At 46.4% G+C, this 19171-nt stretch overlaps 1 protein-coding gene across 2 annotated transcripts in view; it reads left to right on the plus strand.

Annotated features, from left to right (window-relative positions):
- Positions 1-19171, plus strand: part of KCNH1 (potassium voltage-gated channel subfamily H member 1) — a 260977-nt gene that overhangs the window by 172210 nt on the left and 69596 nt on the right. For both annotated transcript variants that reach the window (XM_070396298.1, XM_070396299.1), the window contains exons 8-9: positions 8260-8459; positions 14561-14813. In XM_070396298.1, the coding sequence (XP_070252399.1) occupies positions 8260-8459; positions 14561-14813 (453 nt within the window). The remainder of the gene's footprint in view (positions 1-8259; positions 8460-14560; positions 14814-19171) is intronic.

Consider the following 19171-nt stretch of genomic DNA (forward strand, 5'->3'; position numbering starts at 1 on the left):
TAAGCCCGCGAGCGAGCCTCCCTCTAGCCAGGTTCACCTGAACTAAGGGGTCGTCTCTTTGCCATCAAGAACTCAGCAAGCACAAAAGAGGTGAAAGTAGCAAATTATTTGGAGACCTTTCCAACCTGTACCTGACCTTCTGGAGTCATTTGCGGAAGTAATTGCCTGTGGAAATTGCTATGCGTTTTATCTGCGGTGCTATTGAAGCCCTGGTTGAAATGAGGCTGCACAGACGACGCTGGTGACGGGTTAGCACGGAGTGGGAGCTGATGCTTTATTCGACAGATGAGAAGTACCTGAAAATAACCTTCTGTCTCCCCTGTAAGAATTTTGCTTGTTAAGTGACATTCACCAACACAGCAGAGTTTCAGTGTGGCATAGGACTCTGTGCTATTCTTAGCAGGATATGAAATGAAAGTTTTCAGGCTTTGCTTGTTATATAACAGGGAATGTATGCGTTTTATATGCCTTGATTTAGGGGGCACTTTCTGTGCCCGGGGCAATAGCTGTCCTGCTTGAGGAGGAATGAGGGCATAGTGCTGACAGGAAAGTCAATCTTCCCGTACATCAAGGTAGAGTCAGTCCTGCCCCCTTACTTAAGGGGGAATAACACCTTAAATAACACTCCCAGTGGATGCCTGAAACCGTGGATAGTACCAAACCCTACATAGTGTATACTCTATTTTCCCCTATACACATATACCTTTTCACTTAAAGGAAGCACTTCACAGTTTCTCGTTGGCATATCTGAATTGCCAGCATCACGATTCTTGCACTTTGGGGACATTATTAAGTAAAATAAGGGCTACTTGACTACAAGCACTGCAATGCCACAACAGTCAATCTGGTAACTGAGACAGGTACTATGCAGAGTGTACACAGTGTGGATACGCTAAACCAGGGGTCCTCAAACTACGGCCCGCGGGCCACATGCAAATACAAATATTGTATTTGTTCCCGTTTTGTTTTTTTACTTCAAAATAAGATATGTGCAGTGTGCATAGGAATTTGTTCATAGTTTTTTTTTAAACTATAGTCCGGCCCTCCAACAGTCTGAGGGACAGTGAACTGGCCCCCTGTTTAAAAAGTTTGAGGACCCCTTCGCTAAACAAAGGGATGATTCATGTCCTGAGCAGGCTGGAGCTGGACAGCTCAAGATTTCATCCTGTGATGAGAGTGTCTCTTTTTACATCAAGAAGGTGACCTTTGGACCTGCACCTAAGGATGGGGCTGGGTGCCAGTGGAGCCAACCATGGGATTAGAGGGTTGGGACTTTCAGCTTCCCTCCCCCAGGTGCTGGAGATTGAGTTCATTCGCCAGTGGCCAGTGATTTAATCAATCCTGTCTATGTAATGAAGCCTCCATGACTTTGAAAGCCTACCTCCATTTCTAATAATTACCTTTTCAATTATTATGTTGTTTCTTGATTTGTCTCTTTTATCAATAGTTATTCCCCCTATGTATTCGCTCAGCCCACGCTTTTTCAGTCTTTTCTTTTTCTGTAATTTGGCGTGAAAGTGAGGAAAAAGACATCAGAGAGCCAATGTGGCTATAACCATATCAACCCATCTTCCCTGACCAGCATGCCCCCATCATTGCCGAATGGAGTTTCCAGGTGAGGGGCTAACAAAGGCCTCCTGGTCTTTTCCTGGGAATTAAGACTATGGAAGCAAACATAGGTTTAGTGGTAGCGTCTTCTTTAAATTTGATTTTAATATATCATCTGGAATTTTGCATAGAAAAGTCGGCTTGGATAGATCCATAAACTCCCAACATAGGGCAACACTTTTTTTCATTTTTTCAAAAAGGCAAAAGATATGATTTTAATCCTTTCTTTATCTCTAAGCTTTAATACACACACACACACACACACACACACACACACACACACACATATATGAAACCTTCTCAAGTTTAGGGATAAATTATGCTCTGCAAGGCTGTTTATTAGAAGTTGGAGTGCATTTTCCAACAGAAATAATTTTATGAATAATGGTCAGCTTGCTCGAGGAGCCATAAGTCTATCTAACCCACTGATTATTAAAAGTGTGCTGGCGAGCCCTAGCTGGTTTGGCTCAGTGGATAGAGTGTCGGCCTGCAGACTGAAGGGTCCCGGGTTTGATTCCAGTTAAGAGCACATGCCTGGGTTGCGGGTTCAACACCCTCGTAGGGGGCGTGCAGGAGGCAGCCAATCAATGATTCTCTCTCATCATTAATGTTTCTATCTCTTCCTCTCCCTTCCTTTCTGAAATCAACAAAAATATATTAAAAGTGTGCTGGTGAGGTTCTAAGGGCCTTGCAGAAGCTGGTCTCTGGGATGCCCTGCTAACACAGGGCCGGTTCTTCCCTTCATCACCTCCCTGTGGTAGCAGACAGGTGCCTGCCCCGCTTCTGGAACCTGGAGTAGATGTCCCTTCTCTCATCTTTCTCATCTAGAGACTGGGAGCTCAGAAGAATGGGGAGCTAGAGAACAGGTTAAGTGGGAGTGAAGAAGAGCCAGGGGCTTAGGATCTATAGCCTTAAACACATTCCTTGAGTCTCTTTTCTGTTCCACCAGGATCCTAGGGATTGAGCTACCTACTTCCTTTCCGTTGCCCTTGTGTTGCTTCTGACTAGGGTTTCCCTCCATCCTGGGTTCATACAACAGTCTTTCAATTTCCCTTCTCCCTAGCCTTCAGAGAAAGCATGAAGAATGTTATTCTAAGTGATAAAAGAAAGATGACTAGAAATAAAAAGTGTCCTTATTATGGTTAACCTTTGTTACCCACTTTGATCTGCTGGAGAGAGAGAGACAGAATTTCCTTGAAGGGCATAACTTTCCAGACTGGAAAGGTTTATTGAAAGCCTAGCATAATGGATTAAAAAGTGAACACAACAAAAGGTCCATTATTATGAATTTTTAGATCATTATCTGAAAAAAAGAATTTCTAGATAGAAAAAAAAAATCCAGATTCAATTTGAAGGATGGAGATCTGAATGCTTTTAACTTCTCAATAGCAAGGGAACACAATGAAAAAATGCATCCAAAATTCTGGGGGGAAAAAAGATTTCTAATCTAGAATGCCACACCTAGCCAAGCTGTTAATTCAGTATAAGAATAAACATTAGGTCTCAAAAATCGTGCTCCCATATATCCTTTCTCTGAAAGCTGATGTCTTCTACCAGCAAAAAGGGGTAAAACAAGAGGGGGTTTGGATCCAACCTGAATACTAAATGAAGGGACTTTTCAGGATACAGGGTCAGAGACATCCACACAGATGACAAGGCAATAGTTTAGACGTCTCCAGGAGAGAGTTCTTTAATTAATAAACTAACTACTGTGTTTTGATATAGTAAGAAGAGGCATTTATCTGCGGGAGAATTTGGAGTCACATTAGCCATAAGTAGACCAAGCAAGAAAAGACAAAGATCATTATTAGCTACATTGCAGAAAAGGAAAAGTAACCACAGTATAGTACATGACTTAGCTGTGAATGGCTTAGCTGTGAATAGCATTCATCTACTTATAATAATGTAAACATAGATAATTATCTAACCAATGTGATGATGGAATTCTATTGGGAGGGTGGGGCAATGGGAAAAGGTGTGTATATGAGTGTGAGATTGAAGGTGAGGTGGGGAAAAGAGTTCAACTCTCAGAAGTCAATGGATAATGCCTACAACTGAAATATCAGGATATAGCAGTTTGAGCATGGTATTAAAATAGAGAAACCAATAGCAACACAATCAGCTAATAATGGAAGTGGGTTCTTTTGCAGAGTAGAAAATTGGGTGAAAAGAAAGATGGCCGAGGGCAGTGGTCGGCAAACTCATTAGTCAACAGAGCCAAATATCAACAGTACAACGATTGAAATTTCTTTTGAGAGCCAAATTTTTTAAACTTAAACTATATAGGTAGGTACATTGTTATTAACTTAATTAGGGTATTCCTAAGGCTTAGGAAGCGCCACACTCAAGGGGCCAAAGAGACACATGTGGCTCGCGAGCCGCAGTTTGCCGACCACGGGCCTAGGAGAATAAGGAATTTTTAAATGTCTTGGGCATTTGACTCTAAACTGGGTGTGTGTTGTGTATACAAAAATAAATACCAAGTTTTAAAAAGGGAGACAAACTTTTTCCCATACAGAAAATTCCATACAGCAATTTCTAATTAGAGGCCAGAGATACTACCTTACTCTTCTTTGGATGAGACTCAGAACTCCTGATATGATACAACATTAATTGTAAACCACTCAAGTGCAGAAATAAGCCTCCTCTGTTTTTTATTTTTATTTCAGAAAGGGAGAGGGAGAGATAGAAACATCATCAATGAGAGAGAACCATCAATTGGCTGCCTCCTGCACGCCCCCTACTGGGGATTGAGCCTACACCGCAGGCATGTGTCCTGACTGGGAATCCAACCATGACCTCCTGGCTCAGGAGTCAACGCTCAACCACTGAGCCACACCCACCACGCAGAAATAAGCCTCCTCTTTTCCAAATCAGCATTTTGTCTTGGGGTTGGGAGAGGTCTTCTTGCTCCTTTTACCAAAATGAAAAACCAACTCATCCACGTTGAGGGTCATCCAAGGCGCCTCTGCACTGAGGTTCAGTCAGGACAGTGACGTTGCTGCACCCTCCCGCATCACATTCAGATATCCATGCGGTGTCTGCTCTCCCAGTTAGTAGTATGTAAGGGCATAATGCTTTATATATAAGATATCAAGAAATAACATGTAGACATGTAAAACACAACCCGCTCCATCTAAAATTAGAGCAGAATACTCTATTTTTAATAATAATAAAGTTTCATAATAGTGATAATAATTGAGTAAGGCCCTCCTGACGACCCTTAAGCTTCCAGGCTGGGATGGGAGCAGCCCTGGGCTAGGAATGATGAATGTGGCGTCACCGCCTTCCCTGTGGACAGAGCACGAGAGTCTCAGACCTGCGTCGGTTCTGTTCTTTCTGTATTGATTTGGTGTGACTGTTGTTTTATGCTCCGGATTACATTACCTTTCTGGCAGCCTTCCCGAGCAAAGCGCCTCCACGCTGTACGCGTGACCTCCGGTCGATTGAGGACCAGAACAGCCGTCGCCAACCGGTGGTCTGTGAGGTCCGAAAGGTTGGCGGCCGCTGGACCAGAAGACAGTGCTGAGGCAGGGCTGCCATACAAGCTTATTGAGTTGAGGTCAGACTGACAGGATCAGGCAGCCATCCAGCCCCAGAGGCTGGTGCAGAGCCCACTGGTGAGGTCCCCCGGGAGGGCGGGGGGGAGGCAGGAGTTGCCACCTTGTTGTATATGAGGTATTAGGAACTTTGAAGAGCTGACATCTGCACTATTCAGGCTTCGACTGCTGCTTTTCATCCACCTCCTTTTGGTCAGTCAGGTGAACCCCGCTCCCTGGCAGCACTTTCTGATCCTCCTTTACAGTTCCCTTCAGGTGGATCTGTGGCCTCAGTTTTTCAGGCACCGTATCCAGCCCCGCCAGGCCGACTAACTAAAGGTTTCCTTCCCTGGCCTCTAGATCCACGCCTTTCTCTCTCTTTCCTTCCCTCTTAGTCTGCCGCCTAAGCCTGAGTAGGATTGTTTAAAAGAAATGATGTACTGTACCATACCATGGGATAGAATTCATCAACAAAAAAAGGAATGAACTATTGATATGTGCAACAAGATAGATGGATTTCAAGGATATTTCTAAGTGGAAAAAACCAGTCTCAAAAGATCGCATACTATATGATTCCATTTATAGAACCTTCTTGAAATGACATAACTATAAAGAAGAAGAGATTCGTGGTTTCTGGGGGAAGTGTGAGTAGCACAAGGGAGATCTCTGTGACCATAGAACAGTCCTGTATTTGGAACTTGTGGTGTAAGATGTGGTGCTGGTTACGTGAATCTACACACATGATAAAACGCCACAGGATTATACACATACTTTATAGCAATGCAAATCTTCTGGTTTTAATATTGTACTCTTGTTATTTGAGATATAACCGATGGGGAGATGGAGTGAGAGTGATACAGAATCTCTCTGTGCTATCTTTACAGCTTTCTGTGAGTTTATAATTATTTCAACATAATTTTTTCATTTCTTAAAAAGAGGAATGAACTATTGTTGATACAACCCAAAAGTAGATTAGGTTGCATTTACTACTTAGGTAGATTAGTGAACATTTTTCCCAAGAAGATATATGAATGGCCAATGAGCACATGCATAGGTGTTTAATGAACTTCATTAACTATCAGGGAAATGCAAATCAAAACTACAGTGAGATAGAGATCACACTCATTAAGATGGCAATTATAATAAAAAAAAAAAAACAGAGAATAACAAGTGTTAGATTTGGGGAGACATTGGGAACCCTTATACACCTTTGGTGAGAATGTGAAATGATACACCACTTTGGAAAACCATTTGGTAGTTCCTCAAAATGTTAAGCATAGAGTTCCCATATAACCCAGCAACTCCATTCCTAGGTATATACCCAAGAGAAATAAAAACATATTCATGCAAAAACTTGTACATGAGTGTTTATAACAGCATTATTTATAATAACCAGGAAGTGGAAATGACCCAAATGCCCATGAACCAATGAATGGATAAGTGAAAAGTGGTATATCCACACATGGAATATTATTCAACAATAAGAGGATAGGCCTTGAAAACATTGATAAATGAAAGAAGCTAGCCACTGAAGGCCACATATTGTATAACTTAATTTATATGAAATGTTCCAGAATAGACAAATCTATAGAGATGGGAAGTGGTTGCCTTGGGGATGAGAGTGGGGTGGATGGACAGGGAATGACTGATAATGGGTACAGGGTTTCTTTGTCGGGGGGAACGAAAATATTCTAAACTTAGATGTAGTGATGGTTGTACAACTCCGTCAATATACTAAAATCCATTGAATTGTATTCTTTAATGGATGTATTTATAGTATATGAATTCTATCTTAATAAAGATGCTTTTAGAAAGTACATACTGTATGATTCCATTTATATGAAATCATGGAAAATGCAACCTAATCTATGGTGACAGAGAACATCAGCGGTTGCTTGGGAATGGGAAAGTGTCGAGAGTAGGGAGAAGCAGGAGGGATGGAGGGATTATAAAGGGACAAGACAAAACTTCTTTGGGGCGATAGAGATGTTCACTATCTTGATTGTGGTGATGGTTTTATGGGTGTACACACATAACATCAAATCGTGTCCTTTAAACATGTGCAGTTTATTGTTTATCAATAACTCATTTTAAAAAACCCAGAGCAAAACTGTGTGTGAAATTCACAAATTTGATAAATATTTATTGGGTGCTGGTATAGTGTTAGCTCCTGGGGATACAGTGACAAGAAACAGATGTGTCCAGTCTTCAAGCAACTCATGCTTTGTCAAGAAGGAAGCATGTGTAATATGAGCTCTATAGACATGCCTGGAAGTCATGGTCACCCTCGTGGGGAGGTTTCCTGGAAGTGCTGACACCTGAGGTCAGCATTCAAGGCCAACTGGGAGCTAGAAGTCGAAGGTGGAGTTTTGTGATGACATAATGGTCCTCCTTCATGACACTAACCTGGGGGAGCAGAGGAGCACAGAGTATGTTCTTCTTACATCTCAGAGGGGACCTGATTTTTTTCTCACCATAACACCCCCCACCCCAGGAGTCACACGACAGTGAAGTGGATTGTGGTACTAACATGCACCTGAACAGGAAATGCAAAGATAGTACATCCTTCATCGCTCTCGGCAGACTTGCTCTTAATTACTTATTTGTGATTACGCATTCCAGGTCTGTCCCTCCGCTACACTGTGTGCTGTGTGAGGGCCAAGAGAGACTGAGTGTCTCATTCATCCTCTTGTCCCTGCAGGTAGCACCGTGCTTGGCACATGGCAGGGTTTCATAAAGATTACTTGCTGATAGGGTTGGATGTGGGCTGGTACGGCGTACATGAAAACACATTTTATTGGTGGCCTCAGGCATGGCTCTAACTCTATGTGGCTCTACGAATGAAGTAGTCCCACTGTGCCCATCTCTCTCTGTATCCTAGCCCTGGCCCTGGTCATGTCAGCTCCCACCACCCTGCCCTTGTCCTACTGGTCTGGTAATAGGAGACTCCACTCCCCGAGGCTCTCAGGGTGAGGTTTTCCTGGGAAGTCAGGATGGCCTGTCCTAGGGAGGGCAGTTCTGGCCATTGGCCGGCTCTGGGCAAAGCGGGCATTCTTGGGCCCTGGTTCAGGGACCACTCATGTGTCATTTCTTCTCCTCCTCTTGCCTCTAGCACTTCTTTATGCCACCATCTTCGGGAATGTGACGACCATTTTCCAACAGATGTACGCCAACACCAACAGGTACCATGAGATGCTCAACAGCGTTCGGGACTTCCTGAAGCTCTACCAGGTGCCAAAGGGATTGAGTGAGCGAGTCATGGATTATATCGTGTCCACCTGGTCCATGTCCAGAGGCATTGACACAGAGAAGGTGAGGAGGGCGACGAGCTCAGATAAGCCCCTTGTCTGCCAGCCTTCCCGGGGAGACCTGGGCCTCTCCTAGGACAGTGGTTCTCAAACTGGCTGTGCCTCAAATTCACCTGGGTGGCTTTGGGTGTCCAGATCCTACCTCCAGAGATTTTGATGGAAATGGAAGTCTAACTTTAGTCCAGGGCAGAATTTCCCACACTCATAATGATAAGAATCAGGGCCACGCAGGGCGGGGTCATCAGCATTACTGGTTGTCCTTTTGCCTCAGGCTAGGGTGGCACAGCACTGCTACTGATCCTGTGTGTATTCAGACTTCTGGTATTCACCATGGATTTTTGTATGATTTTTTAAAACATTTCATTAAACTATGATTTTTCTCAATTGCTGACTTTTTAGCATCCCCTTCAGTTTTGTGCCCAAGACTGTGGCTTTACTCTAGTCTTGGCCTTGATAGGAATCCTGTGATGTGGTCATTCAGAGCAGAGTCCCAGCCTCTACCCCAGATCTATGGAATGAGAACTGGGGCGGGGGGGGGGGGGGGGGGGGGGCGGGGGGCAGGATATGGAGAGACTAGAAATCTGCATTTTTTTAAAAATATATTTTATTGATTTTTTACAGAGAGGAAGGGAGAGAGATAGATAGTCAGAAACATCGATGGGAGAGAAACATCGATCAGCTGCATCCTGCACATCTCCCACTGGGGATGTGCCCGCAACCCAGGTACATGCCCTTGACCGGAATCGAACCTGGGACCTTTCAGTCCGCAGGCCGACGCTCTATCCACCGAGCCAAACCGGTTTCGGCGAAATCTGCATTTTTAACAAGTGCCCAGATGATTCTATTTATCAGACAGGGCTGGTGCTTTAACCGTCAGCTGACTTGGGCAAGGCATTGGTTAGGCACCTCCCTAGACATCCGTTTTCCCACCTAGAAAGTGGAAATGACCACAAATCCCTCTTGTTTCCTGAGAGTTGCATTATTCTAGATGCATTTCAATAAAGTGAAGAATAGAGAACAGAACTTTGGAGAGAATAGAGAAAAGATGCATTGGGCTTTATTATTCACTTAAGAGTTATCTCCTTTGTGTATTTTCTATAAGCAAAAATGTAATCCTACGCCCGTTTCCCTCTGCTTCTCAGTCTTTTCAACTGCACTTCTTCTTTTATCGTCAATTTGTAAGTACTTGGGGGAATACTGATTCCTCTCCTTGTTAGAATGAGGAAAACAGAAAGATAACACCATTGCAAAAATGCCTCAGGACACATTCAAAGCCAAATTCAGCTGGCTTTGGACCGCTGCCTGAGCTCCTGGGCTCCCTCCCTTAGAACAGTTGGTTGAGAGCTGGCTGTTTAAAAGGAAAACTTGAACTAAACCTAACGGATCCCAACTTAAAAGGATCGGTACTTTAGTTCTGTTGAACTTCTGCCACGATAACAACAGTGACGTCACAGCGACACCACAGCACCAGCTTCCGTGAGTTGAACGTACACTGAGCACAAGTACTTGCTGCCCTTCTCCACGCCGGGCTCTGCATTCATGCTTCACGCAGGCTCACAAGGACCCTGCTGTCATTTCTGTTGAAAACGAAAAGGATACGGGGGCCCAATTAATCTCATTAACTGCCCGTGGTCACAGAGTAGAGCGGCAAAGCCAGGATTTGAACCCAGTTTGTCTGACTTCAAATGTTGTGCTTTTCCTACTATCATTTTTTTTAAATATATAAATAAAACATGTGGTAGAGGGAAGAAGGACGAGCACAGAGTTGCCCTCATTTCTCAGACAGGCAGGACTTAGTCCCTGACTCTGCCAGTCCCCAGCCCCACCGGTGCCTGTTGCTGCTGCTCTGCTCTCTCAGCAAGGCTGCGGGTCCTGGGGGTGCCTGGGAGCTGATGGAGCAGAAAGGAACGTTGATCTCTCGGCCCTGGGGCCAGGATGCCTTTACAAAGCTGGTCGTGGGAAGAAGCCCCTTCCCCACCCAAACTGCAGGCAGAGCTGGGCGGCTGCCCATGGAGACAGCACTGACAGCCTTCCCCCTTCCTCCCCCACCCAGGACTTAGGGATCTGCCCCAGGTTCTGATCCCATAGAACATCGGTTCTCAGCCTGTGGGTCACGACCCCTTTGGCGGTCAAGTGACCCTTTCACCTGGGTCGCCTAAGACCATCCTGCATATCAGATATTTACATTACGATTCATAACAGTAGCAACATTACAGTTATGAAGTAGCAACGAAAATAATTTCATGGTTGGGTCACAACATGAGGAACTGTATTTAAAAGGCCAGAAGGTTGAGGACCACTGCCATAGAAGAAGGGATGCTGAGGCAACTCCCCACAGAGCCTAGCCTGACCTGGGATGGCTGCTCTTGCCAGCCGGCCACTGCAGTCCCATGTCCCATGTCTCTCCAGCAGTCCCCTCTCCTCCATGCTAGGTCAGAATGGTCAGTGATGAGCAGGGGAGCCAGTGTGTGTGTGTGTGTGTGTGTGTGTGTGTGTGTGTGTGTGTGTTTGTGTGTGGTGGGAGGGTGGTAGTGCTGGGCTCATTCAGTTTACTAGTAATTGGCTGGTGACCTTGAGCATGTCACTTGTCCTTCGGAGTCTGTGACACCTGGAAAGTAGATGGCTTAGCACGAAGGCCCACCTCTAAGGCCCTTTGAACTCTGACCTTCTGGACTTTCAAAGCCCCTTCAGGCTGCCCCGCTGCTCTGCTGCCCTGAGAACGTCCGAAATCAGAGCCCACGTGCGCCTAGCCCAGGGGTGGGCAAACTTTTTGACTCGAGGGCCACAATGGGTTCTTAAACTGGACCAGAGGGCCAGAACAAAAGCATGGATGGAGTGTTTGTGTGAACTAATATAAATTCAAAGTAAACATCATTACATAAAAGGGTACGGTCTTTTTTTTTTTTTTTAGTTTTATTCATTTCAAACGGGCCGGATCCGGCCCGCGGGCCGTAGTTTGCCCACGGCTGGCCTAGCCCCACGTGTGCCGGCTCGTGAGCCCAGGAGGCTTCTGTGCTCGAGTTCCAAAACGGAGTCTGGAGGAAACACTAAGTGTTGCTTCAAGTGCACATGACTACTAAGTGTTAAAGCAGGAATTGGATCCAGATCTGCCTGCCTGAAAGCCTGTTCTCCCAGCCTCGCTGCTGTCCTCCCAATCTGGGGGGCCTCCAGGAGCCGCCATGGTGACCTCTCCCCTGTGGCCTTCAAGGCTCAAGGACCAGCAGGGTTGGTCTCTCCTCAGAACCAAGTGGAAGGGAAGGTGGCCCATTTCAGGGCCTCGAGCTGACACTCTCCCTCAGAGACAGGCATTCAGGGTCCCCTACCCTGCCCAGTGTGGCGCCAACAGAAAGCTGATGGAGATGCCTGGTGGCTGTGACAGTCCAAAATCCCTCCACCCCAGGGTCCCTCTGCTCCTCACACATGCTTCCCAGCGGCTCCGGGAACGGTGCCCACGAATAAAACATTGTCACCATGCCAAGGCCTCGTCACTAGCAGCCTCTGCCAGCAAAGTCCAGCCCAGAGGAAACCAAATATTTAAAGGTGAACTTTAAAGAATAAATCTTGGTTTCGAACCACCGAGCACAGTTTTGACATGACACGTGAGCTTTCTACACTCCCTTGTGTTCTGTTTGGAGAGAGGAGGATCCACATTAAATCCACATTTCTCCAGAAGTCTTGTTTTAATGAACTCTAAAGAGGAAAGTATTAGCAAGCACTCCCAAGCACTGGCAGTCTGAATTTTCCTCTGTCTCGGCCAGTCCTCCATCCTCTCTCCCGGAGACCATCCTGACCGCCTTAGCAACCTGCAACCCCAGAGCAAGAACGCAGAGGCACTCAGAGGGAGGGGACTGGCATTCCTCGAGGCCCTTCCTAGGGCCAGGCACTTCCCCAGGGAAGTGTGCTGGTGGGTGTAATTCCGTTTATTCCTCACCAGCCAGTGGTAGCAGAGTGCATTTCACAGGAGATGCCGAAGTGTAGAGCAGCTAAGCCACTTGGAGAGGAAAGTGAGGGGGCATTTCAACTGTTGGCCCTCTTTCCACGGCCAAGCCTCCATGCAGAGCTTAGGGGCACCTGAGCGGGGTGGGGTAGGAGCAAAGCTGTCGAGATTGGAGCTGGGGTTTGAAGGCGGCTGAGGGACTTGCAAATTCCACGGTGAGCACAGACGCTGAGGCAAATGGCCTGTGCTAAGGCAGAGAGGCAGGGATGGGGGAGAAATGTCCTCACTGGGCATGGTTGATTGTGTGCTAGGATTATTTCAGGAACACTTCTAATTTCTCTGAACAAGTCCACTTGGGGCTATTGTGTTCCTTAATATGGAAGGGGCTATGCAATGGCTTCTTGCAAATATTTTGTCTGGGAAAATATTTCTCCCCCTGGAAAAGGCTGAGAAATTGTCATTCCTTAAAAGATGAGACCCAGAGCCTCTTATAGTTCCCATGTTGCCTCGGTTTCCTAAATACTGAGAACCAAATCGCAAGCCCATTTGTGCTGGGCAGCCACCTTGTATAGGGAGTGGTTAGCATATAAACTAGGAGTCTGACTACGTAGTTTGAGATCCCAGCTCTGCCACTTCCTGGCTGTGCCACTTTGGACAAGTGGTACAATCATAGTATTTACCTCCTAGAGTCATGTGAGGATTCAATTAGCGAATGCACAGAACACTCAAAAATGTAAAATCACGTTCCCTTGACTTTCCCTTCCTTCTTTCCTATTCTTTTCAGCACTTACTGCTAAATTTTACTTTTTTTGCTTATTATTTGTCTCCTCCCATTAGATGTTAAGTTACACAAGGGCAGGGATTTTTGTCTATTTTGTTCTCTGCTACATTCTCAGAGTCTAGAATGATTCCTGGCATATAATCAGATGCTCTATAAATAAATATGAAATGAATGAACCACTCTAAAATACTTAGCAATGCCTGGCATATGGTAAGTGCTTAGTAAATATTACTTTATATCTCTCTTTAAATCACACCCATATTCCGTGCATCTGCAGATCATGTCAGTTCTGAACATGATCCCTATCACTGGCTCCACTGCCAGCATTCCAGTCCAAGTCCCCCAGGCCTCACCAGGACACCTGCAGGAGGGACCTAACTTTGATGCCAGAGGCTCACAGGGAGGCCACGGGAGGCCTCAACCCTGTGGCAGTGTCCAGGTTCTTGTCTCCATGCAAGAAAGAATTCGAGAATGAGACAGAAAGATTCGGTAAAGCACAGATGTTTTATTAAAGCGAGAGTACACACTCAGGAATGAGTCTCCCAAAGGGTTTTAGGGGCTAGGCTTATATTTGGGGCTGGCCAGGAGGAACTCATAAGGGTGTGGATCTGGGCAGAGTGGAGGCAGAGAGGGCCAGGCACCACATTCCCATGGGAGAGGGAGATTTTATCCTTATTTGGCATTTTCCAGAACTATCTAGGTGGTGGTTACCATACAGTTGGGGAGGGAAGAGGCGAGTACCTCAATCTAGCTAACCTGCCTCAACTCGATTCCTTGGCTCCATTCTTGCTCTCCAAAGCCAGGACCCTCAAACTCCCCTCTGTAGCTGCAACGATCTTCTAAAATATAGGTCAGGTCCTGTCACTTCCCTGCTCAAAGTCCTCCAATGTGTCCCCATCACACAGAATAAATCAAAGAATTTTCATACCTACACAGCTCTACACACTCTTATGCTTGGCATCCTCCCAAAACCTCATCTCCTACCCCTTACCCCTCATTCACATGGACTCAGGTCTCCTCACAGCCTTTGTTATTCTTCTGGAATGTTCTTTCTTCACATGGCTCCCTCTGATACATTATGAAGGTGTCAGCTTCAATGTCACCTCCTCGGAGAGGCCTTCCCCAGCTACCTAAAGAGTCCCCCATTCTTCCAGCCCTTCTACTCTTGGGAAGCCTCGTTTGAGCATTTAACACAGATTTTGGGGACCACTGCCTCCCCAAGAAAGTAAGCACCACGAGGTTGGGACTGTGGCTCTCTTTGTCTGCCAGCACCTCAAGTGCAGTCTAGCCCGGTGGGGGTTGCTTCTGCCCCCAGGTATCAAGGGGCAGTGGGCTGGAGGCCACAGCGAGGCGGGCCCTGACACTGTTTCTTCCCGTGCCTGGCCAGGTCCTGCAGATCTGTCCCAAGGACATGAGAGCTGACATCTGCGTGCACCTGAACCGCAAGGTGTTCAAGGAGCACCCTGCTTTCCGGCTGGCCAGCGACGGCTGCCTGCGGGCACTGGCCATGGAGTTCCAGACGGTGCACTGCGCCCCGGGGGACCTCATCTACCACGCAGGAGAGAGCGTCGACAGTCTCTGCTTCGTGGTCTCCGGCTCCCTGGAGGTGATCCAGGACGACGAGGTGGTGGCCATCCTAGGTAGGTGCTGCCTTTGCTGGAAGGAAACCTTCTGGTGTCCGCGGTGGGCAGCTCAGTGGCACTGCTGCCTGCACCCAGAGATTGCACCACAGGGCAACACCCGTGGTTAGCTGGCATCTATGCATCTATCCTACAAACAAATATTTGAGTGCCTGTTTCGTGGCAGTCGCAGTCTGAGGCACTTGGGGTATTGCAATGACAAAAAGGGGTTTTGTCTTCAAGAGACTCCCATTCTACTGGGGAGACATTCGCCTACAGTGGGAGAGGGGTCTCTAACCCAGTACTCAAGTGTTGGGAGGGCTTCTTGGAAGAAATGACCGCTAAGCTGAAAAATAAAGATTGAGAACGAGTTAGCATGGAGAAGCAAAGGGACAAGGAATGTTCTAAGCAGAGGGGGGAGCATGTGTGAAATCCCTGCGGAGAGAGAGCATGATTCATTTGAAGAACTGTGTGCGCATCAGTGTGGCTGGAGCACACAGAACCAGAAGGGGCCTGGGAGAAATGGGGCTAGGGCAGTGGTTGGCAAACTGCGGCTCGGCAAACCGCAGCTCGCTAGCCACATGCAGCTCTTTGGCCCCTTGAGTGTGGCTCTTCCACAAAATACCGGCTCTCCCACAAATACCGACTTCTGCGCTTGGGCCATGAAGTTTCAATCACACTGCCCGCACAGTGGTATTTTGTGGAAGAGCCACACTCAAGGGGCCAAATAGCCGCATGTGGCTTGCGAGCCGAGGTTTGCTGACCACGGGGCTAGGGAATGAGCCACGCATGAGGTAGATCATGTAGGACCTGGAATCCACGCTAAGGGACTTGGGGGAGCCCAAGAAGGGTGTAAGCAGGGGAGAGGCACGATCCGATTTGTACTTCAGAGAGGGGACTATGTAATTGTAACTTGAGAGTGGATCAAAGGGGGAAGGCTGGGCGGGCAGATGAGGCTGGAGACGTGTTATCTAGGGGCAAGTTGCTGGTGAGCAGACGGAGAGAAGCAAGTGGAGTGACTAGTATTTTAAAAGTAGGCTCAATAGAACCTGATGAAGGATTTACTGGATGTACTGTTGGGAGTCAATGAGGACTGCAGGGTTTCTCACTTGGGTAACAGGAAAGCTGGTCGGCCACACACCATCGTAGGGGATGTGGGAGGCGGATAGGAACGAGGGGGCACAGGTTGGTATTTTGCATGTTGAGCATCAGACCTTTGAGAGATTCATCCGATTGCCTGAAGTGGCGTCAGGGCAGCTCTTTACTGGGGGCACATCTCCTCTTGGGGTGGGCAGGACGTCTGGTCTGCACCAGGCATTTTTCCTGCAGATTCTCAGTCAATCTTTAGAGTAACCCCATGAAATGATTGCATGATCCCCATTTTGTGTATGAGACAATGAAAGCTCAGAGAGGTTAGGAAACTCTCCCAAAACCTCACAGCTGACAAGGCCTATGAGCCAGCATCCTGGAGGCCCTCAGACTCCAAATCCTCTGCCGATCCATTTTGCAACACTGCAATCCTAGTGATAATTTGTGTAGTTTGCTGGTCCATTAAGTTGCCAGATCCTGCTAAACATTGTAGATATATATTTTTATCTTTTACATATGATGTTTCAGGACTCTGAGGCAGGGAGAGATTAAGTTATACCGGAGTTAGAATTGAGATTCAAACTAAGTATCTAGACATAGACAGTGTTTTTTTTTTAAAAAAATTACAAACTTTGCTCCTGCTTGACCTTGGAGTGCATGAATATGCAGCCCTCCTCTTGCTCCTCTGGCCCCAGGCGAACTTGCCCTCTTGGTTACATTCTGCTCAGGTTAATAATCGAGGATGATTTCTATTCCTTCCGCATGTGCTAGAGACTGGGATAGAGTCTGGGTGGGGGGTGGAGGCTGAAACAAGTGTTCTGGATTCCTGGTATCCAGTGAACTCTGCAGACAGAGTTATTCTGTTCCTTGCCTTTCTCATCCACAGAGATATGAGGTTTGTGTATGAGGAACAGGGCACAGGAATGGTACAGCCATCGATTTAACATTGCTGCAGGGAGATGACATATATCCCTGCCTTCAAAAAGTGCCCTTGATAAAGAGGACTTTCCCTTGGTAATAGCGACTGGGGTGTTTGCCTGAGAAGAAGAGTAACTAGTGACTAGTCGGCTCTCCTTTGAATTTGAACTGATATTTCAGTGTGGGGCATCTTTCCCCCATTCCCTCACAGATAGCACCATATGGCTTTCCAAGGAATACTGTCCGCCTTACATATGCATGCTCAGGGCATCCTTACTGATGTGCCACAAACAGCGGCACCCTTAGGAGCTGGGTGTGGACTCTTAGGCATGGAAGTAAGAGAGAGCCGCAGAGGAGTGAGGAAGGCAAATGACTGCATCCAAGACATGTCCCATTTCCCCTCCGCCTGGGCTTCTTGTGGGGAAGCACCGGCCTTGGTTTATTGTTGATTTACTTGGTCAATTGACCGCTTCTCCAAAGCCAGCCCTCTGCCTCGGGCCTCCCGAGCACCCTGCCTGCTCCAGTTAGCCATGTGGACGGGGCCTCTGACATAGCTCAGCCACTATGGGTTCAAAGTGGTTGTTGCCTTCAAGCTGTCCAGACTAGGAAAAAACATCTTCCACGCGTCCCCAGGAGCCAGGAGATTTCAAGAGGCTCTTATTCCATAAAAGGATGATACAAGCTCTCGGAGTCAACCTGACCTCTGGGCCAAGACACAGAAGAGATTCCAAGCGATCTGCTCTCTAGAAGCCTAAGTTCTGAGCTCTTGTTCTCTAAACAGGTTTTCAAGCATCAGATGGGTATGAGAGCTCGATCTTTATTGCCACTTGGTGCCCTTGAGTTCAATCCAGCCAACATGTCTTGAACAGTGTCATGGGGGCGAGGATGCAGCTGTGGACCGAACATTAGCCCAGCCTTCAAGGAGCTTCAGTGGAGGAGGCCGACGTTATTTAAAAAGCAACGATCACATTGCTTGATAACTGCTATCATAGAGAGAATGCAGGTGCTTCTAGAGCAGCGGTTCTCAACCTGTGGGTCGAGACCCCTTTGGTGGTCGAACGACCCTTTCACCGGGGTCGCCTAAGACCATCCTGCATATCAGATATTTACATGACGATTCATAACAGTAGCAACGTTACAGTTATGAAGCAGCAACGAAAATAATTTCATGGTTGGGTCACAACATGAGGAACTGTATTTAAAGGGCCAGAAGGTTGAGGACCCCTGTTCTAGAAGGTCATTGGACAAGTGATTATTGAGCAGCTACTGTGTATCTGGTGCTCCAATGAGGAAGGGGGACAGCTGGGTCATCTTTACTTGTCATATAGAGCAGGAGTCTTTAGAAAAAAGCCCAGAGCTCATTTATCTCATCTGTTTGGTCTCTAGCCCCTTGTTAGCAGTTCACTCATTTACATTCTGCTAATTTGTTTCCTCCTTTCAGTCCTTACATTCCCCGCCCGTCCTCTGTTTAATTTTAGCACAGACGCCAAGAATGAGGAGAAAGGTCACTGTTCATAGCTGAGCGTGTTTAGCATGAAAGTGTCAGAAAAGCGTGTTTTAAACCTGGACTACACTTCATCATTTGAAATGTTTATTACATCATGAGCTCCTAAACACGTGCACACACAATTACACATAAAACTCAGTGCTTACTTTTTAACTTTATTTTTTTGACTCTATTCCAGATGTCCCCATTCCCTCTCCCCCCGCTTTGCCCACCTCTACCCAGTCCCTGCTCCCTCCTTCCCTCTGATACAACTGGCATTTTCTGTTGGATTCTATTACCTTCCATTTAAAAAGAAATTGACTGTCATGACCCACTAAATTGCTTTCTTGACCTGATCACAGTCTGCAGTTTAAAAACATGGTCCCACAAACATAGACCATATCTCTCTTGGACTGAAGGCCATGCTGTGTCCTGAGAACAGAATATACTAACTAGATGGTCTCTTATCATCTCCTTTTCCTCTGATGTTCTCTGCCTTCGTTTTGAGATGACACCTTCCCAAATCTCCTTTCGGAATGCTCTTATAAATCACTTAATGTCTCCTCAATTTTAGTTTCTTGGTTCTTTAAAATAAATGTAAGACTTCAGCATTTGCATCTTTTGTGATATTTTAAAAAATAATTTTCTTCTAGTTTTTCATAGACATCAGAATAAAAAGGCACAGGTACCCATTTTTGCCCCTGGCCAACTAGTACTATTAGCATTTGCAAGTAACTTGTTATCTATGTGTGTTACTTGGCCACAGTAGATGAGTCACAGGCTTTCATCAGGGCTGTGCTTGAATGTGGTCCAGCTCCCTGTGTTTTCAGCTTATAAATGTGGTATTTAAATGATCTTATTTCACTGTAATTTAGTGTCTCTGTAG

This window comes from Myotis yumanensis, unplaced genomic scaffold (assembly GCF_028538775.1).
Source record: "Myotis yumanensis isolate MYYU_CA2020_CCGP unplaced genomic scaffold, mMyoYum1.0.hap1 SCAF_17, whole genome shotgun sequence".
NCBI lineage: Eukaryota > Metazoa > Chordata > Mammalia > Chiroptera > Vespertilionidae > Myotis > Myotis yumanensis.